The sequence below is a fragment of the Ailuropoda melanoleuca genome, chromosome 1 (assembly GCF_002007445.2).
Source record: "Ailuropoda melanoleuca isolate Jingjing chromosome 1, ASM200744v2, whole genome shotgun sequence".
Classification (NCBI taxonomy): domain Eukaryota; kingdom Metazoa; phylum Chordata; class Mammalia; order Carnivora; family Ursidae; genus Ailuropoda; species Ailuropoda melanoleuca.
Genome location: NC_048218.1, coordinates 148,225,801 through 148,252,194, shown reverse-complemented (window position 1 = coordinate 148,252,194; position 26,394 = coordinate 148,225,801). Strand labels below are relative to the sequence as shown.

Genomic DNA, 26,394 nt, shown 5'->3' with positions numbered 1-26,394 from the left:
AGAACTTGATCTTTAACCTGCTCTTGGACAAGTCGTCTCCATTTTTAGAACCCCAGTTCCTCATCTTTAAAAAGATGTGTTCGTTATCTCAAAGCTTTCTCTTAGATATAAATGTCTCTAAAATTAATTAAAATCCGCTTTATAGTGTTTGTGACCGAGGGCACCCTAGATGTCAGCTAGCCTGGTTTACTGTTTCACAGGCAAGCAAAGTGAGGCCAGACAGGTGAAGTGACATGGAGGAAGCACAAGTGTGTAGCGTGATCATGGGTTTACTGCTTTTATTTTAAATTGGGAGATAAGTTACGTTGACATTGAAAATATTTAGTTTAGGAATGTGATTTTAATAGGTTTAGGGAAGCATTAAGTATGTATGTATGTAGTACCTGAGCTGTTTGAAATGTGAGTGAAATGATCATATAAAAATGTCCTAAGACTCCAATTCATTAACAGAAAATGCAGATTTTAACAATGATATGCACACATAGTGTTTAAACAAAGACTCATTTTTTAATTGCCTTGAAGGTTACAATTCTGTTTTCCTCTTATAAGATTTGCTGACTCACAAAATTGAGGGATGTGATTGTGTTTTACTTTTACTTGTGAGTTTATGAAATGTCAAAAATCATTTGCAGAAAAATAAGTCACTTGCGGGAGATACAAAACTCAGCTAGAAATAGAATCCATATAAAGTTTTATGGAATACTCAAGTAATCATAACTTTATCAAAATTTTAGTAGAAAAGCTATGTGATATCTGCAAGATAGGAAAAACAACCATAAAAGCTAGTCAAAATTACATTACTTTTTAAATATTTTTTTTTTATTAAGTAAACTACAGCCAACTCACAACCCTGAGGTCAAGAGTTGCATGCTCTACCAACTGAGCCAGCTAGGTGCCCCAAAATGATATTACTTTAATTAATATTTAGCTTTTGAAAGGATGGAAGACTATTTCAACTTCCCACCATCTGTAGGAATTTTTCAACTCTGTGATTTGAAGAATAGGTTTTAAATATATATATATTGTTAATTACATGAGGAAGAATTGTTTTTCTCCATTTCTACTAAAACTATTTTAATATTTATTCTTAAAACACACTTCCTTCTCTTCTTGGGAAATTATGAAAATCATTATTGACGTAAGAGAAAGTGACCAAAGATAAACCTCTGGGGAAAAAAAGATGAAAAATAACTTGGAGCAAAAGCAATGTACAAACATTAAGTTATTTTTTAACTCAGTACATGGAACCTCTGACAGATTTGTATTTCTTCTGTTCATTAGGCAAGCCATCAGGAGCCTGCATTGATGCCCTGGCTCTGAAGCTACTTGGCTTTGTTCTCTCAGACCCATTAGTCACCTCCCTGGATCACAGGTCCCCGTGTTATTTAACTTATTTTATTTGTTATTTCTTTAGTAATCTACTTGTTTTAATTTTTATTAAAGTGTAATTGATGTACAGTGTTACTGTTTTCAGGTGTAAAACGTAGTGATCTGACAATTCTATATGTTATGCAAGAAAGGCGCTTTATTCGATTATTTCTCAACTTCCTCTAGGCTCTAAATTATATGACTTAATTAGTTCTAAGACTGCACTGGAGAAATAAACCCAAAGACAAAACAAGATATTGATCACTGGTAATATTTCTAGGTGAGGTTAATCTCCGAAAAAAAGGGAAGATGGAACTGGCAGAAAATTATGTACTTCAGATTGTGTAGTTGGAAGCTAAGTTCAAGAGACATGCCACAGGCTTCCAACGTTTATTATGGATAGTCAGAGATGAGCTCTCTAGCAAACACAGGTCATAGAAGGTGCTCGCTAAATGCGAAATAAACCGCATTGAGTGTCTACCCTCCAGTGGCTACAGAATATATCTAAATGCTAAAAGGGACATAAGGTGGCCTCAGAGATTGGTCCTTCTGTCTCCTCAGTCACATCTCCTCTTTCTTTAAGTTCTAGGAATGCACAACTGCTTATGATTGGTTGCATGAACACACCATGCAATTCTGCTGTGGAAGAATGTGTTCATTGCTTTCTTTCAGTCTGGAATAATTACCACCACCCACCCACACCTTCCCCCTCCACTGCCCCCACTCTTACCCTTCCCCTGGCCAGCCTCTACTGATTCTTAGAAACTCAGCCTAGAGGCCACGTAGGAAGCCAGCTCTGTGTCTTCCCCTCTCTTTTCCTCGAACCCTGGGCACCTTCCTCTGTCATGACACTCATTCCACATCACAGGCTACACCTGGCATTCCCTGACTTCAGAGTCTCCTTTTCGGTTACACATAAATAGCCCCAAAAGTCTGTAGCATGTAGTGATGTGTTACTGAGGTTTAATTTTAAGTAATTATTTTTTATGTCATCAAAAGTAAGAAACCATTGCTCACGAGACCTTTTACCGTTTTATGTTCTGTGAGGAAAGAAAGGTGACTGCCAGATGGTTCACAAGGGTATCAACTGTAGGACACATCCCAGCTTCAGGAATGTGGAGATGTGAATGGATTTGCAGTTGTTCAGTGATGTGTGGTGCCTTCAAGCTGGTGTTTGGGAATGAGTGATTTTACTGTGGGATGATTCAAATGTACCACTTTGCACCCACATCACTTGAAAAGTGTGTTTCTTATGGGGGGAAAATGGCCCACTTCCCAAAGAAAGCTAAATGCTGGTATGCACAGCAGTGCTGAAGAGCTCTAAGATAGTGACAATTTTTACTTGGAAATAGGAATTTTGAATAAGTTAGAAAAATGACAAATTTGGCAGTGGCTCAGATCTGCAATTCAAGAGAATCCACCATATGTTCAGTGCAGATACAGGGAAAAGGGATTTTGGACTCAGTCTCAGCTAGTACTCCATCTAATAGAAAAACTGCTCACTGATGGAAGAGAAAAATCTGCTTAAGTTGGAAAAGTAATTAACTTGAGACTTAAAACTGCACAAGATACACAACAGACTTGGAAAATGTGATTCAAGAAAAAGATTATTGAAATATTTTTGTGGATTGAGAGTACTGATACAGTAAAATGTAACTATCTTACCTTTACTCTGAGTAAGGGTTGGCTCAAGAATTTTAAATTCTTTGCATAATTCAAATGTAATTGGAGGTACCATCAGCTAACTCCATAAGCTCATAGAAAAGGGTTCTGGGCGTGAACAAATGTTCAGTGCAGCTGAAGCCAGCCTATGTGGAATGAAAATACTTCCCCGTGTTATATTTCCAAGGAGGAGAATCTAGTATCAGGGTTTAAGGCATCTGAGGACAGACCAATTCCTCTTCTTTGCAGCAATGCATCAAACTGTGTTTAAACCAGGCTTGCTTTAGCATTCTGGGAATGTTGGGGTATTTAGAAAAAAACTTTGGCTTATGTATTGACCATCCAGTGTGTTCCAAATGGCTTCTTCAATGGCTATAGGAAATAAAAAGTTGTAGTCTGTCCACATGGGTGAATAAAATTGAAGATACAGGCACAGCAAGCTGTAAGAAAAGCAAAGAGGAAAAATAAGCATAATTATTTTACGGAACCTCAGTACAAACACTGAATGAAGTATCCCTCATCCCTATTCTCCCAATTCTTCCCACAAGCAGAATGGCCTGTCAGCCACATGGGTGTGGCTGAGAACAGCTGTGCTCTTAATGCCTGGCCTTGGTGCATAAGGTCAGTGTACTGAGTCCCCTTCAGAGTGCAACCTAGCAAAGTCTAAGAAGATTAGGTTGGTAGTCTTAGTGTCACCTGAGAAGGTGCTGGCCTCACGAGCAGTTCTGCCTCTCAGCAGACATCTTTCCCCTTTAGTACTTGTCTTAGACACAGAGGCCAGTCCTTACTAACCCATCTCCTCACCCTCAGGATTGTTATACCAAAATTAGGAGTGTGTGTGTGTGTGTGTGTTTAAATAAGTTCTGCGCTCATCGTGAGGCTTGAACTCACTATCCCAAGATCAAGAGTAACGTGCTCTACCAACTGAACGAAGCAGATGTTCCAGGAACTTGCTTTCTATTGATCTTTTAATTCTTGGGCCCCTACTTCTTTGAGTAGGTCTTAATTCTTACTGGCTCATCTGCTTTGTTTCCTTGGAGAGACAGAATTTAGTGAAACCCAGACATTCATGCGGTCACGTCATGCTGAATTTAACAGTATTGGTGCCTTCCCCCCACCTCCTTTTGTGGCACTTATGGCATGGCAAGTCCATAAGCAGCTTGATGCTTGCTCTTCTTTGCTTATCTCCCAAAGTAATGTGGCCACAAAACAGAATGTTAGGAAGTCTTCTCTGTGCTATTAAAATGCATGAGACATGATAGCATTCATTTTGGGCTTCTTTTATAAGTGTCTTGTGGCAGAAGTGGAAATATAGCCTCCTTTGCAGAATCATGAATTGAAGTGTTAATCATAGACTTTATTGTGTTTGATAGGGAAATGACTTTTCTAACAGCAGATTTCACAAATTTGGGGTATCACAAAGATCTTTTAATAGGTCCCTTGTAAATATCAAGAGTCCCTTGGATCCTAAAATTATGTTTATATATCTGTCTTCACTGCTTAACCTGCATTGTCCAATACTGTAGCCACTAACCACACAGGGCCATTGAACACTTAATGTGGCTAGTCTCAATTGAGATGTACTGTGAACATAAGAAACACACCAGATTTTAGACTTGGTCCAAAAACATGAATGCAAAATAAATCATTAGTAATTTTTTTATTACATGGTGATAATATTTTAGATCTATTGGGTTAAATAAAATATTTTAAGATTTTTCACTATTTTTACTTTTTAACATTGCTATTTAATCATTTAAAATTACATATGTAGCTCATGGTGTATTTCTGTTGGGCAGAGCTGATTTAGACTATAAGGTACTTGAGGCTAGACAGTGCCTGGTGGATATTAACTAGATGCTCAGTGCATGTTCAATGCAACCAGACTGATGAACTGAAATGAGTGAATGGATAGGAATTATAATGATTTTTTTTTGAAGTAGTGATTTTGACACTGTGAATTTAGAAAGTGGTAGAACAAGAAAAGATGAATTTTGTGAGGAAATCTTAAAATGTTTGTTTATTGTCTCTGGGATATGGAGCTGGAGATGTGAGTCCTGACCTGTGGCTGCCTTCTCACGAGATACTCAAATATGACTTGTAGAGTTGACCTGATTTTGCCACCAGTGATTCCTTTGCTATAGTACCATATTATAATCCAGCAGTTTGTTTAAGATCCATTTCCAGAAAGGATTTTTCCTACATGCCATTTAGCTGTGGTATTCTGACTTAATGTGCTTCAGAATCACTTGTAAAGCCTGTTACAAATGCAGATTCCTAGACCCAGGCCCAGAGATTTTCGATCATTAGGTAAAGGAATGGGGCCCAGGAATTTGCCTGTTGACACCCCAGGAGATTCCCGTGTAAGTGACCTGTAAACAGTACCTTGAGGAACACTGGCATCATAATCTAGAAATAACTTAGAAGTCCAGGTAAAAAGGGCTGTTTGCTCCGTGATTTTTATTATCTGTTATTACATTATGAAGAACTTAAATTGTTAAATACTTTAATAATCAAAACTTAATCAAAAAGCTGCAGCAAAGGAAACAACTGTGAAAAAGCAACCCACTGAATGAAAGTATTTGCAAACCTTAGATAAAGGGTTACTATCCAGAATATATAAAGGATTCCTCCCTACAATGCAGTAACAACAACAGCAAAAAATTGCCCAGTTGAAAAATAGGCAAAGGATTTGAATAGACATTTCTCCAAAGAAGATATGGATAGTAAGCGTGTGAAAAGATGCTCAACATCACTAGTGATCAGGGAAATGCAAATCAAAACCACAATGAGATACCACTTCATATCCGTTGGGATGGCTGCTATCAAAAGAAAAAAAAAGCAGAAGCAGCAGAAGAAGAAATAAAAGGAAAGTAACAAATGTTGGGGAGAATGTGGAAAAATCAAAACCCTTGGAATACTGTTGGCTGGATTTTGAAATGGTGCAGTCACTGTGGAAAAAAGTATGGAGGTTCCTCAAAAAAAAAAAAAACAGAACTACCCTATGATCTAGCAATCCTACTTCTAGATATATACATAATAAATAAAAAAAAAAAAAACCCTGGATCTCAAAAGATATTTGTAGACCCATGTTCATTGCAACATTATTCATAGCCAGGATGTGGAAGCAAGCTAAATGTCCATTAAGTGGATGGATAGATAAAGAAAATATGCTTTATATATAAAATGGAATATTATTCCACCTTTAAAAAGAAGGAAAACCTGTCATAGGTTACAGAACTTTGACAACATTATGCTAAGTAAAATAAACCAATCACAATACAGACAAATACTGCGTAAGTCCACTTATTTGAAGTATCTAAGATAGTCAGACTCGTAGAAACAGGAACAATGGTGGTTGCCAGTGGTTACGGGGTGGAGGAAATGAGTCATTCGATGGATACGGAGTTTAGCAATGCAAGATGAAAAAGTTCTTGAGATCTGTTACATAACAATGCACGTAGTTAACAGTACTCTACTATACACTTAAAAATTGTTGAAGGATACACTTACGTGGTTTTTACCACAGTTAAAAATTATTCAAAAAATATCAACTATCCTAATAGGTCATGGTGAAATTGGACTCAAGGAAAGAGTATAATTTGTTTCCTTGAGCGATACCTTTTCATGAGAAATTTTGTCAGAAGCTGTGCAGGGAACCTGTGTGGGTGTTGAGAGGACTAGAAGTTGGTGGCCTCTGTATGATTTAATGAGTAGAGGGCAAGGCTTACTCATCACGAATGTCATTCCCAAAGCAACTTGTCCACAAACTTGGAAGCCTTCCAGGAGGCAGAGAGATGCTGATGACTGGATGCCGTCATTTCAGGCATCTGGACACTCCAGGAAAATTTCTTCCTTCCTTACTCCTGTGCCCACACCTGAACCCTAGAATTTTAGCACTTTGGTTTACTTCTCTCACAACATTTAAAAAAAGCTTTTTAGCATTTTTAAGATGGTAAAAATAAAACTTTAAAATTTTGTAGTCATTTTAGGGGTACTGATTGCCAGGACCCTCTCTGGTGTAGAGGAAGAACAAGTGGATGGATTCCGTGGACTAGCTGGAAGCATTCATGCACAGAGCTTTCACTCCGGCAGCCAGCATTCTGTGTCTGGCCAGAGGCCATTCCTTTAGGGAGCAAACTCTCCAGTCTTTCCAGAAACCGGTAGGCAAGTATGTTTCGGTTGGTTTGCTCCACCCTTGAGGTTGGCTAGCTTTCCTGAGTAGGGCAAAGGGAGTGAAAGACAATGGCATAAGTTACTCCCATATTTACTGATGAGGTGAAAATACAACGGTAGGCTGCTAAAAGGGAAATAATTGCATTTTCCTCCTTTTAACCCTTCCTAGTATCTCATTTTAGCCTTTAGCCTTTAGTGTTGTGTGTGTGTTATTTTATTTTCAGTGTGTTCATTGGCTCATTTTTTAGAAATATTGATTATGAAATATTTGTTTTCTTTTCTGGCTAACTAAGGACTTTATTTCAAACAAAAGTTAAAAATAAAAAATTGAGAGCTATTTTCCCGGGTGTAGGGAAGAGATCAGGGCAAGGAGTTACCTGTGGCTAGGCCAATACCCTCATATACTGACATGTTGTGATAATTCCTCAATTTCCTTCCTGGTCACTGTGATGGGGAACCGCAGCCAGAGCCCACCTGCCAAGGGCAGCTTGGGCTAAGGGTCAGTCCCTGGGAAGGGACATAGTCAGGCAGTAGCACGGCCAAAGGCCAACCACAGGATCAAGTCTTAATCACCACGAACTCATGTTTCTCCCCTTCCTGGGACCCAGAACAAATGAAGAAGCACCAGCAAGTCTATACCCTCACAGCTACCCCCCGGTCCCCCCCAACTCTACAGTTAACACATGATCCTTTGTATTTCTTGCCTTCCATTTCCCTTGGGTAGATGGGTGGGTGGATGGGGTTTCCTGGTTTGGGGTTTCTTGTGCTAATCTTCTCTGTATTGTTCCAATTTTAGTATATAGGCTGCCAAAGTGAGCACATTTATAGACTATTTCAAATCTTTAAAGAGGCAGACAGATGCAGTCTACTCACCACTAAGCTTCACAAAGAGAACATTATGAGTACAGTTGAAGCCCCTGTGTACCCCTCTTGAATAATATCCCCCACCCCCTTCTGCTGTCATAACTGCTATCTGGAATTTAGTGTTTATCTTTCCTAGGCAATTTTTATACCTTTACTATATGATATTTGTATGCTTCAGCAATATATAGTATTGTTTTGCATTTTGGGGTCTCATATTTTATGTAGTCTTCTGCAACCTGCTTTTCTCATTCAATCGGCCTGTTTGCTTCTTACACTTCATTTGGAATATTTCTTCCAGTGTTAAATTATTCTTGATACCAGTGTACAGTGTTACTGTGTAATAGTGTTTGGCCCTGAAAATACAATTAGAAATGGCTCAGATTGAAAAATTTTATATGTGTCAAATTAACATATAATATAGTGTGTTAACTGTTAAACATATTTGTTTTATTTCAGGTTATAATATAACTTATCCTCTCATGCTTTTTCCCTGCCCCTTCTCCCCAAATCATCAACAGTAGAAAAAGAAGAAGGAAACATGTCAGGACACAAATGGTACGTAATGCGTTGTCTTTTCTAAAGTGGGAGAGGCTAATGAAAGAGGAAAGCACATAGTATATGCTCAATAAATGTCTGTTGAATAGAAAAATCAAGAGTCACATTAGCAGTAAATAATCTATTAGCCCCTATCCAATATGGGCTATAGTCAAGTTCAACATCCCTTCTAAATGAAATATGGAAATTACCAAATAACCAAATATAAGTTCTTATGTAATATATATTCTCTAAGAAATTAATTTATGTACAGCTTTTCTCCTGAGAATCTAATGGCTTTTCTTACTACCAGTTTTTCAGATCGAAGAAGCTGATATATTTTTTTAGCGCTATTTTATTTACAACTTATTAGTGTTATCAGGGAACTTGATGTATAGCAGCTATAAAATAATGAGTGAACACAAACTCAGACTCATTAATTTATACCTGTGACTTCAACCTTCATGAATGCTCGGGAGGCAATCGTAGTCGGAAGATGCTGCTGCTGAATAAAATGTGATCGTGGCCCTGTTCAGCGCTGTCATTTACATGCCTGTAGCACGTCTCAGCAGCACATTAAACTTCTTATACATTCTGGGTCTGCCTCACACAGTGTTTCTGAACCCTTTTGAACCCATGACGCACCAGGCAAGCAGACCTTTGTCATGTTTTATCTCTAATTTGTAGCATGAAAAAATGCGATGTATATTTTCATGTTTCAAATGTACAATTAATAAGGAATAAACTTTTTAATCCCTCCTCTCTCAGTAAAGAAGTAATCAGACCCAAGGCCTCTGTAATATCAGATGTCAAACATTAAGAGAATTTTTGCATGTCCTAAAATGTAATGAATTTTAAAAGGTAATTAATAAATGGCTGAGGGATTTAGTTACCCTGAGTATCCCCATTTGACAGCCCTCTAACCAAGAGTTGTCGGACTCTTTTTCATAATTATTCCATCTTGCCTCATTAAGACAAAGGGGTGGCTCCATCTTGTGACCCTCATTATGGCTGTCATATCCTGGCAGCTGGCCAGCAGGTAGTCACCCACCTAAGAGAGACGGGAGAGCCCCGAGAAGTGGGTCCTTCCTCTCACTCACTCTGCCCCTTCATTGCTTGCTGCCGAAATGCAGGGGCTGCAGAGAACGTTGAAAGGAGCACTGGACTTGGATTAAGAGGCCTGGGGGCGCCTGGGTGGCTCAGTCCTTAAGTGTCTGCCTTCGGCTCAGGGCATGATCCCAGAGTTCTGGGATCAAGCCCCACGTCGGGCTCTTCCACTGGGAGCCTGCTTCTTCCCTCTCCCACTCCCCCTGCTTGTGTTCCCTCTCTCACTGGCTATCTCTCTCTCTGTCAAATAAATAAATAAAATCTTTAAAAAAAAAAAAAGGCCTGGATTTTAATTGTGTGTGACTTTGGGCAGAATTCTTAAGCTTTTGAAACCTAAGATGCCTCATTTGTTAAATGACAAAGGTGAGGTGTGTTCACCAGTCTCTGAAGTCCCTTTCTTTTTTGGGTTTTTTTCAAAATGGAATTTTTTTTCTGTTCATCCATGACCTTTCACCAAAAATAAGTAAATAAATAGAAGATACAATACAAAGAAGTCCACCCTATTCCCCACTTCTAAAAATTCTCTTTCCTTGAAATAACCAATTTTGGAGGGTATATCCTTCCAGTCTTGTAGTGCACGTATTATGTAGAGAGATTCTCTCTTCTACATAAAAGTTATATGTTTTTTCCACTTATTTTCTCTGAGGTGAGCTCATAGTAAAAATTGTTTTCATTTAAAGTATAGCGGACACACAGTGTTACATTAGTTTCAGCTGTACAGCGTAGTGATTTTGCCAAGTCTATACACTTGTAAATAATGCAGAAACTATGAAAGTCCCCCAAATCCTGCTTCACTAATGATAACCTTTGTAAAGAAGTTATTTGCAACCCCTTCTGACTTTTTAAGAATAAATGTGTGGGTTGAAAATTGTAAATTTTATCTGGAAGGAGAGTATAAATCATTAAGTTTCAAGGTACAGGTATTTTTATATAGTGGTATAAAGCAGCTTGTGTTTTAGGACTCAGGTCTGGCACATTTTGATTGCTGATAGCGTGGAGTGGAAGAAGGTACATGTCTGCAGAGAGGAGAAACCAGGGGTCCTGTGTGGACATATGAAACAGGAATTCTAGGGGCGCCTGGGTGGCTCAGTGGGTTAAGGGCCAACCTTTGGCTCAGGTCATGATCTCAGGGTCCTGAGATCGAGTCCCACATTGGACTCCCTGCTGAGCAGGGATTCTGCTTCTTCCCCTTCCCCTGCTCTTGTTCTCTCTCCTCTCTCTCTTTTTCAAATAAATAAATAAATCTTTAAAAAACAAAAACAGGAACTCTAGGCCAGAGGAGTATGTAAACAACGTGGGGAGGCGTGGAGCACTAATGGCAACATTTCTGTCAATATTTGAGGTGTTCTCGTCTTTTATATAATTCTTTTTTTTTTTTTTAAAGATTTTATTTATTTATTCGACAGAGATAGAGACAGCCAGCGAGAGAGGGAACACAAGCAGGGGGAGTGGGAGAGGAAGAAGCAGGCTCATAGTGGAGGAGCCTGATGTGGGGCTCGATCCCATAACGCCGGGATCATGCCCTGAGCCGAAGGCAGACGCTTAACCGCTGTGCCACCCAGGCGCCCCTCGTCTTTTATATAATTCTATTTCATTCTCAATTTTTTTCTAATTTTTCCCTTACATACTTTGTTTTTCTTTTTTTAAAAGATTTTATTTATGTATTTAAGAGAAAGAGAGCATGCGCAAGGGCAGAGGCAGAGGGAGAGAGAGAGGGAGAAGCAGACGCCCCACCAAGCAGGGAGCCTGATGGTGGGGCTCGATCCCAGGACCCTAGGATTATGACCTAAGCCAAAGGCAGACACTTAACTGACTGAGCCACCCAGGCACCCCTTATATACTTTCTTCCTTACATACTTTTTAATTTGATCCTTGCTATGTCCTTCCTGAAGAATGGCTTCTTCCTACCTGTATTTTAAACATTTATGTTTAAGAATGTAAGGTTTTAATCAGAAATCATTAGTAGAGCTTTCAAAAAAAAAAACATTTTTTAAATTTTCATTTGACTATGGTAAGTCTATTTAACATGAGATCTGCCCTTTTAACAAAGTTTTAAGTGTACGCTACAGTATTATTAACAGGAGATCTCTAGAATTTACTCATCGTACATAATTGAGACCTTACACGCCTTCATTAAGAGTTTTCCATTTCCCTCTCACCCCATCCAGCCTCTGGTAACCGCTATTTTACTCTCTGATTCTATGAGTTTGACTGTTTTAGGTACCTCTAGGACAGATTTTAAACATGCTGTTTTTCACCCCCTTATCTCTAGTTTTCTGCCTTCACATCAGTGTTGGCCATAGTGCTGGAGTGGAGAGAACACTGGTGTCCAGCTTTATCGCTGACCCACTGGGTGGCTTGAGCCCCACACCCTACCTGGTTAGGCCTCACTTTCTCTACTTGGAAAAGGAGTATGTCCAACGTGCTGATAGCTAAACTCCTCAAGGTTTAATTTCTTGATGTCCTGCAAAAGCTACTTGATTTCCTCACTAACTTTTAAGGTTTCAGAGTACGTTAGCGTTGGTTAACTTTTTTGGTGTAATAATCACACAAGAAAGTATCTTTATGTTTATGAATGTTGTGTAGTACAATGTTTAGATAAATTCGTTCACACTAAAATAGCTCATGTGTTTTTTAGCAGTTATCCCTGGGACTTCCAGGATCGATATACTCAAGATAAGTCAGTAGTAAATAAGATGCAGCAGAAGTATTGGGAGACGAAGCAGGCCTTTATTAAAGCCACAGGGAAGAAGGAAGATGAGCATGTTGTTGCCTCCGATGCGGACCTGGATGCCAAGCTGGAGGTGAGCTGTTCTTGCTCTCAGTCCCAGCACAGCCCCTTGCCAGGGTCACAGTCCTAGACTGTACAAACCTGGACAAACGTAGATGTGCTTTATATCTGAAAACATACTGCAAACAGCTAGCTCATGAGGAGAAAATCTAAGATGAGGTAAATTCAATCCCAGCATGTTTTCTTAAAAACCTACAAATTCTCATGTAACCACCAGCATGCTTTAATTTGTTTTTTAAGTGCTTTAATGCATTGCATGTGGTAAACTCTCAATAAATGTTTGTTGTTTGTTGAAAAAAATTAATGCAACCAAAGAGCCATTGCACAGGATATCAACACTAGGGTCAGGCAAATGCTTTCATTTTTAAAAAAGAGAAAAGGACAACAGCACAAGATCCTGGAAAGTAGAGTCTAATACACTTGGTATTGAGCCCTGGAAAATTCTAGAATGAATGAACTAAGCAGATATTTAGTTAGACTAGTTAATAATACAGTAAGCTGAATTCCTATCTGATTGATTCCCAAATACTAACATAACTGGTAAAAGGTGCACAAATCCCTGTCTTGCAGGACATTCTGCCAAGTTTAGATTAAAATTTAAAAAGCATACTTATCACTTCCATGAGAAATACTATGTTACATGACATAAGAATTCAAAATGATCTCTAAATTTAACATACCAGGTTAAGTTAATGAACTTGAACATTTTACAGGACTAAAGTAAAAAGCCCAGGGTTTCAAAAAACTTCCTGAGAAGGGTGGTCAGTATGGTAGAAACCATGGTTATACTGGAACAGAGAGGTTTAAGGGGAGCCTAGCTGTTGATTGCATAGAAAGTTCTGTCATTTGGATGAGGAATAATTCATTCTATGCATCTTCGGGGAAAACCAGACCCAGGGTCCCTATTCATAGTATGTATCTCTCATGGAATTATCTCACGTGTTTATGTGTTTGTCTGCCGTCCCTCTACTAGGAGATCCATATCAGCATAATTCACCACAGTATCCTCAGCTAGACACATAGTACCTGTTCAGTAAATAGTAACTGAATCAGTGTACATGTTAATGCAATTAATAATCGTTCCCAACCCTTTCCCCTGTTAGTGGAATTGTTCAAATTGAAGCTGGGCTTCATAGGGGTGTTCTAATGGAGATGGCTATAAGGGAGAAACGTGGAACCAGGAGGTATCTGTTCTGATTTTAGTGTTTTTCATACAACTGCAATGATTACAAGTTGCATATGCTTTTCATGTCTCGTACCTTTATTTTTTTTCTTTTTAACAACGTAACAAATACAGGCATTATTCAGAAAGAATTGAACATATAATTATCATTATACACAACACAGTAATTTTATATTTATGCTTAGGCTCTTGCAGCATTTTTACTGAACCAACTGTACTTTAATCAAAATAGCCGCTGTCCTAGGCACATAACATCTAAGTACTTAGCTGTGACTAATAATATTACATAAATGAGGTTTCTGTCACATGTTTAAACTTGTGTTGATGTTTATAGAGAGAATGGATTCCATCAATAAAACATACGTAAATAACATGCAGACCTTTTTGATATGTTCTTACCCTAAGTTATCCACAAAAGACTAGCTTACGAAACAAGAGCTATTTTTACTGTAATTTGTTGGGAAGTTAATATAGAAATGTTGCACTAAGTTTATGTGTCAAAATTGGTTGTTAATACAATCATTTTCTCAAAAACATCTCTTAAGTACAAGAACAGATAAAACTCACCTGTGACGACAGGCAGGTCTTTTAGGAGGGGCCACAGCAGAGTCACTGGTCAGTGGTTTCTTAGTTTGGGTGTGGTTGGTTGCAAGAGTGTATGCAGTTACCAGACCTGCAAAATGGAACGTTCCAGAACTGTGCATTTTATTGCCTTTCATTTACACCTCAGTTTTTAGAAAATGAACAGTGACAACAGAACAGCTCCTGAACATACTTTTTGAACTTCCTTGCTCCTATATTCAGAAATTACTGTGTGTTGGTGGTTTAGGATCCATAATCCTGATTATCAAGCATTTGTTAAGGAAGAAATTCAGACTGCTGATTATCTGTTTTGTTTTATGGTAAAGGGTTTTGTGGGTTTTTTTTTTCCTTTCTCTTTTCTAAACAGGTAGAGGGCACAGAGTAATGAAATGAGATTTAGCAAAATTTATATTCTTCATGACCAAGTTTTATTGTATTAAGCATTTCTGGGAATGGTTTTTAGTGTTTTAAGTATGTATACATGCATCTATTTTTATTAGATAATTGGTCATATTTATTATGAAGCAGATCATCTGTTTTAAGTCAAAGAGTGAAGTGCTTCATAATACTAAGACACAACTATTACATCACCATGGCCAATAAGCTAAAAGAGAGAGAGGGAAAGCCTCATTAGGTGGCTCTTCAGAGGCAGAATGTTTGCCAGGTTTTCTAACTGATACCAGCTGTGTTCTCTGGCTGGTGGACAGAAGGTGGAGAAAGTGTGAAGTATCTGTTTGAACTTCTCTTGAGCTTGTCTGGGTTTTTGAAGCAAAGACCAGGACCACTGTTAGTTAAAATCTAGTTGGATTCTTCTCAGCATAGCCCACGTGCTTTTCCCTTACTTTCTTCTGTTACAGCCTTGGCATTACATTAGGTTTCTTGGTTTATCTTATGAAATCATTGGGAAAATAGGGAGTGATAAGGACTGCTAGCTAAACTCCATTTTACCAGATGTCTTCTAAATGGAACATTCAACTGACTGATTTTTGTTTGCTGTTTATGGAGTTTAAGTATACCATAAAATGCATTAGGTTCACAAAATAAGCAAATGTCGTATTTTAAATATGATTCTTAATTGAGGGATCCTACATTTTAAAAAAAGCAAAATGGTAAAAGAAAGAAATTATATTATGAATGAATATTGGGTCTCCGGTTTACCATGTCTTCTAATTGGGCCCTTCATTTAGGATTTCTGTTTGTCAATAATCTGGAGGAAATCAGTGTTCTGCAGATCTTAATTTAGATCACAGAAATGATGAATTCCAATAAATATAGATTAATAGGAGCATATTTAAAGACTTTGGTCACAGTTCCTGTGTAGTACACCACATAACACAAAGCATACTTAGGCTTGTGATCTTGTTGTCAGTGGGCCAACTAGACACTGTGGTTATATTCAGATAATAATTTTTATTTCACTGCTATCTTTTAATTTAGCATTTTGTTTGTTTTTTATTATAGCTGTTTCACTCAATTCAGAGAACCTGTTTGGACTTGTCTAAAGCAATCGTACTCTATCAAAAGAGAATATGTTGTAAGTATACCCTAAGTATGAATATTGATCAGATAAATGGTAAGAAATAGGATATTTTGGCTTAATATATCATTTCATATGTTGAGGAAGTAAGACAAGGAAATTACTATTTAGGAGTGTCTGTCTTTGCTCTTTAATTGGTGGGGAGGAGGGTCTCTAGTAATTTTATCAGAAATCCTTTACATAGATTGTTTATCTTTCAATGCCAGTAACCGTAACAAGAACTTTATAGTGGACCTCTCGTGGGTAAGTACATGCCATTTATTTTCCTAATTATAAAAAAGTTTTCTCAGTTTTATGTGTGGGTTTTCTAAAATTTTAGATTGTTTTTATTTGATTGTCCTGACTTTATTTTTTATTTTTATTTAAAGATTTTATTTTATTTATTCGACAGAGATAGAGACAGCCAGCGAGAGAGGGAACACAGCAGGGGGAATGGGAGAGGAAGAAGCAGGCTCATAGCGGAGGAGCGATGTGGGGCTCGATCCCATAACGCCGGGATCACGCCCTGAGCCGAAGGCAGATGCTTAACCGCTCTGCCACCCAGGTGCCCCTGTCCTGACTTTAATATCCAGATTTGTTCCCCTTAAAATGGAGAGAGAAAGCACATACTGGTTATTTATTAACTGTATTTTGTTGACAGGTCGTCTTCATGAGCATTTTTTAAGTTGGAGATTAAGTTATTGGGGAACAAGATTCTGCCTGAAAGTTATTACCAACAGTTACCTCTGAAATGCTAAATATCAAGTTGTGTGTTAGTATGTTTTAAAATTTCCTTTCGTAGGTGATTTAATAGTATAATTTCTATATTTCTGAGGCTCGAACATAGGAAGTTTTTCTGTTTCTGACTGCTGCTAGACCTCTTTGCAATAATCACAAAGTAACAATTGGTAATTTTCCTTCATTAGTCTTTGTTAGGACTATTGTGGGGAAGTACAAAGTCCTAGGATTTAGGGGCAGAATTTCATAAATTTTCTGTTACTGATTACTAAGTGTTTGAGCTAAGACTTCTCCAGGGCTATAATTCCATAGTCTTGAGTTCTGAGGAAATCAGGACACACGACACGTATCCCCCACCATTTCTCTGTCCCACATCCAGTCAGTCCTAAAGAGCAGTCCATTTTGTCTCCTGAATAGCTTTCAGAGTCTCCTTCCTCTCTCCATGTCTACTATCACTACTTTAGTTCATGCCACTACCATCACTCTGCTACTTGATTTCTGTATCAGCTTCCTAAATGATCTCCCTGCGGCCCCACGCCTCCCCCCCCCACCGCAGCCCACTGTCTACTCCACAAAGAGCTCCCAATGATCTAAGCTAGGACAATTTGAACAACAAAATAAATAACAATAGTATTGGATTACAACCCATAAAGTAAAGTAAATATCCATTAAGTCAGTGTGGAAATAGACAAACGGGAGAAAAAATTCTTATAATTCTGGTTGATAAATATAGAAAAATGAGGGAACCATAAAATCTCCATTAGGCAAATACCACATTAGGTTCACTGGAACATGGCACAATCAGTGAGCAAAAGTTTGAGGAGAAACTGGGTATTTGCATAGCGTCATATATTTCCCTCCAAGATTTTTAATAATTGCGAAAGGAAGAAATCATAGTTTTACTGTGGACTAACTCAGTAGACATCACCTGAATCAAGTGATTGACGTCACTAGTGAGAATGTGTGTTGGTATCATGTGGTCCTCGTATTCTACACTAAGAAGGCCACTTCACGAATCTGTGGTTTCCTTCCCCAAAATCTGCAACCCCAGTCTAATTATGAGAAATAAGACAAACCCAAATTGAGGGACATTCTGCGCAATACCTAACCAGTACTCTTAAAGGGCACAAAGGTCACAAAAGACAAGATAGGCGGAGAAACTCACAGATCGATGGAGACTAAGGAATCTTGACAACTTAACCTCAGATCCTGGATTCGATCTTAGAAGACAAGGGATATTAGTGAGGAAACTGATAAAATTCAAATAAGGTTATAGTTTAGTTAATAGTACTATACCGATGTTAATACCCTAGTTTTGATAATTGTACCATGGTATATAAGATGCTAACGTTAGGGGAAGCTGAAGAAGGGTATACAGGAACTCCGTATTCTATTTACAGTTTTCCTATAAGCCTAAAATTATTGCAAAAAAAAAAAAAGCTTTAAAAACGTACATTGGATCATGTTGCTTCTCTGCTGTAAAGCTTCCAGTAGAACGTAAGGTGAGATCCAGACTTCCATACCATAGTCTATAAATTCCTACATGATCTGGCCCAGCTTGCATCTCCAGCCACTTTTGCCCTTACCCACCATGTCACCTGAGGCCTTTTGCACTCACTGTTTCCTGTGTCTGAAATGTTGCCGGCCTCATCATCTCAAGAGTGGCCCCTTCTTGCCATTCAGAGCCCAGCCTAATGGTCACCTTCTCAGAGAGGGTTTTCCTGACCACCCAGCCCAATGCAGCTTCTCTCACTCCCCTTCTCTTATTGCTTCTATCTGGCATTTTTCTTTTTGTGTTTGTGATTATGGATTTTTTTTATTTTCTGTCTTCTGTTACACAAACAAAAGCCCCATAAAAGAGGGGACCTTGCGTGTCTTGTTCATCTCTATATTCCCAGTGGCAAGACCAGTGCCTAGTACATATTAGATCATCCATAAATCTGTGCTGAGTGAATTAATGCTGCCAAGCTAATTGGTTTTATAGTTCTTTAGTTCCCTTTTTAGGATACATCTGAAAATCTAATCAGCAATTAAAAATGCACAGGGTCTTTTTGTGTGTGTTTCTGAATTCTTCAGTTAGACCTTTTAAGTGGAAACTGGCAAGTCATCTGATACCTGTGTTGCACCTGAATTTTAAACTTTTATAAATTAATTTCAGTATTTGAATTTTAAAGTTAAAATTAAGGAATGAAGGAATGAACATCCCTTCTTGGAAAATGACACTCATCGCTTAGTAACCCAAGCTAGAGTCTGATGAGGCCAAGATGTTTTCTGCCTCCCTCTGAGCAACACTGCCAATTAATCAGAGTCCAGCTCTTAAAAGGAAACCCCTTTCCCACCCCAAGTTTAATCCTCAAGTGCATAAAATAACAAAAAATAATTTTTCAAATTCTTCAACCTACTTAGACTTATTTAGGAAAGAGTACATTTCACCAACTGTATAATCATTTAGGTACCATGAATTGGTTTCTTCCTAGCCTTAAGCTAAATGTGTTCATTTGTATGTGACTTGAGACTTCAAGGTAAAAAAGGTGACAGTAGCATCATGCTATTATGAACAAAAATGTGAAATTGTTCTCTATAGGGACATATTCATTGTGGAATTGAGTGAGTCCTATATTAGTAAGTAGAAAGAAGTTACAGAAGGTATTAAAAAAGAACAAAACTTCTTATGATTATAGGTGTTTTTTAAAAAATCTACATAGAATCATGGCATAAATATCAAATAAGCATTTAAAGCAAAATAAAGTAGGATAGGAGGTGGTAGGGAAAAAGTAAATTGTATGAGGATAATAAGACAAAAATTTTAGTTAATTTAATTTTACAAGCACTTAACAGTTCCTTGAATAAGACTTTATGCTCAGCATGGGGAATCCATAGTTGGATGAGGTCCCTGTCCTGAGAAAGTTAGAGTCTCATGGGATAGATAGACACATGCCCAACCACAAACACTCTAATATCAGATGCCAAGAAGGAGCTGCTATCACAGAGAAACAGGGATTAACTACTTCATGGCCTTCGAACTTGATTCTTGAGGGACAGAGAGAAAGGAGGGTAGTCATTTATTTCTCAGGAAGAATGGATTCCAAAAGGCTCTCCTCTGGAATGTTTAGTGTGAACTACAGTCACAAATTAATAAGGAAGCAATAGCAAGTATAACCTTCACCTTTGGATTTGTGGTCCCTGGCTAATGCTTTCATTGGAGAGTTTATGGCAGGAATGGGATGCATTCTGGAGGAATTCTGGATTGTTTATGAAATGGGACAAGAATCCTAGTAGCATTTAAAAACCATTTTTAGAGACACATGATGTGTAAATGCATAAATACAGAAATGTGAAATAAGAATAGTGTTCAGATTAAGTCCATAGGAATGCCATATTTAGAAAAGAAAACATTTAGGAAACTCAGTGTCACTCTTTGCTCAGCTGTTGGTAAATGTGGATTGGGGACCAGTGGCTATGTAACAACCCACTGTTCCATTGTTTGGAGACCCACTATTTTATAAATCAGCCCCACGTGTAGAGAAACAGAGTGTTTTGTTATTATAAATATTGATGCTATGCTTATCTTTCCATATGCAGCTTTGTGCCCATTTCACTAATTCCTTGGAATGTACTCCTAACAGTAGAAGTGCACTTCAAATGATACATGGAATTCTGTAACGTTTGATGTTTACTGCCAAATGAATCTGCAGAAAGCATATACCAGTCACTAGCTCACAGCAGTGCCATCTCAAGTTGTCTTTAAAAAATAAGGCCAAAATTGGGCATGACCAATTCACCGTCCCAGCTCTACATTTAAAAAACCCATGAAGACATGGGGTACCTGGTAGGCNGGGGGCGCCTGGGTGGCACAGCGGTTAAGCATCTGCCTTCGGCTCAGGGCGTGATCTGGCGTTCCGGGATCGAGCCCCACATCAGGCTCCTCTGCTATGAGCCTGCTTCTTCCTCTCCCACTCCCCCTGCTTGTGTTCCCTCTCTCGCTGGCTGTCTCTATCTCTGTCGAATAAATAAATAAAATCTTTAAAAAAAAAAATTAAAAATAAATAAATAAATAAATAAAATAAAAATAAATAAGGCCAAAATTGGGCATGACCAATTCACCGTCCCAGCTCTACATTTAAAAAACCCATGAAGACATGGGGTACCTGGTAGGCTCAGTCAGCTAAGCGTCCAACACTTGATCTCAGCTCAGGTCTTGATCTCAGGGTCATGAGTTCAAGCCCCATGTTGGGCTCCATGCTGGATGTGATGCCTACTTAAAATAAACCCACGAAGACATCAACCTGATTATCCCCCACCCTCAATCCCCACTCCCACTTTCAACCAAAAACCCATGTCGTGAGTAAGGTATTGGAATTGTTTTTATTATCAAGTAGAATGTAACTCAGAAAGCAGAGATCAAAAAGTCAGCGAGAGAGAATAAGCAGAGGAAACTGGCTCTATATTATAGGTAGCCACAAAAGATTCCCACAGTCATACTCGACTAACCCAATTTTTTTATTTCAGCTTGAAGCAGCACATTATCGGCTCTCTTTTCAGTGCAGAGGTCATTTTCTGGTTCTGATTACAGGGCACCAAACACACTGACAGATGTACTCAAGTGAATTTGATCTCTCCTTTTGTAAATGGAGGGACAGCATGAAAGTTAAGTGGTGGGAGGGGGGAGCTTACCTTGTAGCTTGCCACGTGGATTTAATTTCATCCCGACTTCGCCTCTAAAAGAGTGAGGACCTTGTGGTGTGTCTTTCTGCTCTGTAATAAAAATGCTCATTGTTCATGGCTCCTTTTGGTCTTTCCTTCATCAGTCTTGTCTCAAGAAGAAAACGAACTGGGAAAATTTCTCCGATCCCAAGGCTTCCAAGATAAAACCAGAGCAGGAAAGATGATGCAAGCAACAGGAAAGGCTCTCTGCTTTTCTTCCCAACAAAGGTGTGTGGCCTTCACTGGGGCTCCATGTGGGGGGTCGGCAGAGAATCTGTGATCCACCCAGCCACGGAGGGGACTCTCTTGTTCTCTAGAAGGCTCTTGCCCGAGACTGAGGAGCTACTCTGTTCTCAGTTATTAGTGTGTTCTTAACTCTCTGATTAAGATAACGTGTATGATTTTTCCCCCCCAATAATTTTTAATTTTTTTTTCATATTTCTCCTGGTCTCTAGGGAGCATGTTATATGCCAATCACTGTGAATGCTGCTCAGGCTTATGTTTGACCTTCAGCATTGCTCATAGCAGTCAGTCTGGTCCCCTTCCAGAAGCTGATTAAAGCAGGAGCCTAATGAGACCAGGTGGAAGGGTTCCTTCTCTGCTCTCTGTGGGCCAATTAACTTTGGAGAGGTGGTGGTCATGATCCCCTGAACCATTCTGCTCAGACCCTGGACCAGCAACATCAGCAGCATCCCCTAGAAGCTTGTTAGAAATGCAGAGTCTAGGCCCCATCCCACAACTGCTGAATCCAAATCTGCATCTTAATGAGATCCCCAGTTGATTTCAATGCACATTTAAGTCTGAGAAGCTCTGGTAGAGAGGAAATTGTAGCAGATGAGTGACATTTTTTTTTTTTAACATTCTCATGACTTATTTTTGTGGTTGGTGTAGAATAAGCAAGAGCCCCTGCATATAGTTGCATTTTGTGCCTGAGAAAAGTGACACTCCTTCTCTATTCCTCCTCCCCCAATAACTAACAAGCCCGAAAATGTCACTCACTAATATTAGTCAAGATTATACCTAAATAAGGCATTGTAGGTAGTTTCCAAAAATGTTCAGGCTATGAAAATTTCACTTATTCAAATATTCAACGTTTTCTTCTAAATTTTCTTCCTTCCCTTCCCTGTGGGCCAAGAACAGGCGAGCAGCCTGTTACACAGGTGTTCCTGTGAAATCCTGAGAAAGGTGGAGTAGAGAAAGAGACCAACTGTGTCAGTTTCCCATGGTCCCACTCCTGGGTGTGTTGGTTCTGCCTGATAACATTTGGACCCTAACTTTGTGGGCAATGCCAACTTTCATAGTCGAACAAAACCATGTCCAATAGTTCTGTATCCATTTCCCAAGAAAAGTGTTATTTATAATTTTCAATTGTACCTTTTAATCCTTTTTATAATTGTTTTTCTTTGTGAAAGTAATACTCATTGAAGAAAAAAAAACACAGACAAATCAGAAGAAAATTAAAAAACAATTAAAATTTTACTAAGAGATGACCCACTTTTAACCCCTTCCTGGATATTTTCTATGCGTATATACTTCCCCCACCCTTGCCAAGATAATTGGTTCTCAGTCTTTCCAAGAGTAAATTCTCATATGCTAAACATAAAATTATCACTAATTTCAGTGGGAAAAATTCTTATACATACCAGTATGCCAAAACTTATATCTGTTTATGGGAAACAAAGCCAAATCCCTGGACACAATCACTGCAAGAGTTACCATTACTGATCACGTAATTATTTTATAATATGACTCTCCAGTTACACCCTTTCAGAGTTGTGTACCAAATTATCTCCCAGAGCACACATAGGGTACCTTAAGTTTATATAAGCTAACCTTTGGTTACAAACAAAAACAGTAAGAGAAATCAACAAAAACAATGCAAATGATACTTAAAAGTATCACCACTATAAACTAGCAAAGTGCACTATATCCATAATTTAATGCAGCTTGGACAACTTTAAAATTTGGGAGGTGACCTCCTGCAAGATGGCTCTGGTTTCATAGCACTCAGGTGCAGACCAAGCACGTGATATCCCAACCAGTCCTCCTAAACATAAAGAAAGTAGAGGATGACATAAAACTCTCACGAAGCTGAATTTTCAGATCTTGAATGGATGTAATTTGGGATATGCCAGAATATATTTTTAATCTAAACAGCATCATGCCATGCAGTTTTTGTATGGTAGTGCTTACAATGATCATTTAGGAAGTTGGTTTTTTGATCACATAACCTTAATACCTTTTGCTGTCCATGTACACATTTTTAAAAACATCTATACCATAGTATTCCAGGGCATGCCATGATACATTGAACCTGAGCCCTTCTGTCTATTACTTAGGTCACTTCCACATTTTCCTGCTAAAGGATAAATGTCTTTGGGGGAGACCTGTAGATACTTTATTAATTATTCCCTTTGGGGAGATCTTCATCCATGAAGATGTGCACCAGTCTTTCACTGAAGCTTGATGTTTCTGGCTGTTGACTTTTTCCTTGGTCTAGATGCAGCCCCTGGTAGCACCAGTGAGCAGGTTTTCACCTTTCTAATCTTATATGAAGCAGTTACAGAAAAAAAATGAGGTGATTTTATATGCTTTTTTCTTTTCTTCAAGATCTTAACATCTATCATCATGTCATTACCTCTTCAAAGGTTCTGTCTAACTTTACAACAGTCAAAGAAACCAAGACTGTTTTATTCACCAGACTCTTTTTCAGACAGTTTAGGGAAATTGGTAAGATCTGAGGGAAGAGAAAAAGGACTCTAGAAATGAACAGGATCCTTAGGGGGACAGCTGAGGGCTCTTTCTCTCTTTAAATAGAAGTCCCCAGTTTTATAAACCTTCACACCAGCATTTGTTTTTCTGACTTATTTGATAGTCATTGCTACAACTATGCATTCAGTTTGATGAAAGATGAGTATTAAAGTTAGTCCAATGGTGAGAAAGCACAAGCTTACTTTATGGCACCAAAATATGTCCGAAAACCACCTGCAACACTTAGGTAGGATGATGTGAGCAAACTATTTTTAGAGAAATGCTGACTATTTAAAAGCAGTGCTTTACAGAAAAGAGGAAAACAGGAGAAAATAGTAAAAGGGTTTTTTTTTTTCCTTAAACAGTTTATTGCCCCATCTGTAATCTGACAGTGCTATTGGAACTGCCAAGCACTGACTTCAGCTCACTAACATTACCGTTCTCTTCAGCTTCATAAGTTTGCCTTTAAATTGAAATGTAATTACTCATCTTATTTTTATTTTTTGAACCTATGCCCTGCAACCTCATGGAGACAACTGTATTTTAAGACTGTAAGTCATCTGACATTACTCATGTTGGGTAGGGGAAATAAATATTTCATCCAAAGTTTGATATGCCTCAAACATTTTTTTTTGCTAAATAAATAATGGTATGTTACAGCTAACATTATAATTATTTTATATCCACCTCTTTGTATAATATACATTCGTTTATGGTGTAGGATCCTCAAGTTTTGTTTCTCTATAGGGATCAATCATGTAACCTATCTGAATGTGCCTAACACTAGATCCACAGGGCTTCTCTCCCTTCCTAGACCATTTAAAATTGCTTCTGTTTGGGTCACCTGGGTGGCTCAGTGAGTTAAATGTCAGACTCTTGATTTTGGCTCAGGTCATAGTCTCAGGGTCTTCTTGAGATTCTTGCTCTTCCTCTCCCTCTGCCCATCCCCCTGCTCACATTCTCTCTCTCTCTCCCCATCTCTAAAATAGATAGATAGATAGATAGATAAAATATTTTTTAAAAAATGCTTCTACTCGTGCTCCATTCTCTGTGACTGTTGGAGCCAGCAGAAGATTGTCCTGGCATTTGGAGAGAAATCCAAAATGACCTAGCAGGGGAGACCCTAATCGTGCGCAAGTCCATCCCTCCTCAAAGGGCCAGGCTTCAGAGGAGCAGAGACAGGAATGCCAAGAATAGAAGTGGGAAATGGTTATGCCTTGACCTTTCTCCGTTAACACAGGATTGGTTCCAGCTTCAGACAAATACTCTTTGCTCAGGCATGAGACTATTGGAAGTACTTCCCAGTGGTCCAGTTAAATAACAGTAATCTAAGGGATCAGTACATGGGTAATCCAGTTGACAGATCAGTTCATCCATTTCAATCAAATATTTCTGCAGCATTGTCTATATTCCAGGCACTCTTCTAGGCTCATGAATTTAAGATTGGTAAACTGTCAAGGATGCAAATTGCTGGCATGCTTGGTTTCAAGATTATGGCTTTATCCTTGTCTAGGTTGGCCTTGAGAAATCCTTTGTGTCGCTTTCACCAAGAAGTGGAGACTTTTCGGCACCGGGCCATCTCAGACACTTGGCTGACAGTGAATCGCATGGAGCAGTGCCGGACTGAATACAGAGGGGCATTATTATGGATGAAGGATGTGTCACAGGAGCTTGATCCAGACCTCTACAAGCAAATGGAGAAGTTCAGGAAGGTAGGAGATTTTATGAAGGTTACCAAGAGGGGTACCTGCTGGAAGGTAATGAGGTGTGATTTGAATCACTCTAGTGAAGAAGACATAGCTCAAAAGCACCAAGGATGCAATTAATCATTGCCAGTGTCTTTTTATATGACAGAATACCAATTAATGTGATATATAATTCTCTAAGGGTAAGATCGAAGAGACAGCTGGAAATTGCTGGGATTTAGTAACTAATTGAAGTCGGATTTTCATATAATGTACACTTTTTGTAAGGTTGTCACTTTAAAATGCTTTTTCATGCATAACTAAAAATCAAGATTAGATCAAATGAAACTGGAAAGTGAGGACAGGCTATTGGAGAAATCTTTTTAAACTGCTAATGAATTTTAAAATTAATAGAATAATACTCCTTTGTTTTGTGAAGTGGTTGAGAAGTGGTGGGGTTTGGTTGTGGGATTAACTAATGTTCCATCTGCAATAGACCTCTTCAGAAATTAATCTGAAGAAAATAGTTAGCTGAGAAGGTGGGTATGCTCTTAAATTTCCCTGAAATAACTGGTGAGCAGCAGAGGAACAGTGTACTCTTGGTTTTTTAATTATCTTGTGTCAATTTAGCTGTTTGGATGTTTGGCCATACAAGGATATATCCCACCACTAGGTGGCAGTCATACACTGAGTATTTATGAAAATACAGCGACTTGTGTACAATGTTGGTAGT

At 38.5% G+C, this 26,394-nt stretch overlaps 1 protein-coding gene across 20 annotated transcripts in view; it reads left to right on the top strand.

Moving 5' to 3' along the window:
- Positions 1–26,394, top strand: part of ICA1 (islet cell autoantigen 1) — a 137,954-nt gene that overhangs the window by 10,378 nt on the left and 101,182 nt on the right. For 4 of the 20 annotated variants that reach the window (XM_034668181.1, XM_034668173.1, XM_034668147.1 and 1 more), the window contains exons 2-8: positions 1,282–1,372; positions 7,014–7,197; positions 8,589–8,625; positions 12,350–12,515; positions 15,729–15,801; positions 21,330–21,453; positions 25,490–25,688. In XM_034668181.1, coding sequence (XP_034524072.1) covers positions 7,101–7,197; positions 8,589–8,625; positions 12,350–12,515; positions 15,729–15,801; positions 21,330–21,453; positions 25,490–25,688 — 696 coding nt within the window. In that variant the 5' untranslated portion in view covers positions 1,282–1,372; positions 7,014–7,100. Of the gene's footprint in view, positions 1–1,281; positions 1,373–7,013; positions 7,198–8,526; positions 8,626–12,349; positions 12,516–15,728; positions 15,802–21,329; positions 21,454–25,489; positions 25,689–26,394 lie in introns of those variants that run through there. The other 16 variants (XM_034668220.1, XM_034668223.1, XM_034668200.1 and 13 more) reach the window with 12 other exon arrangements.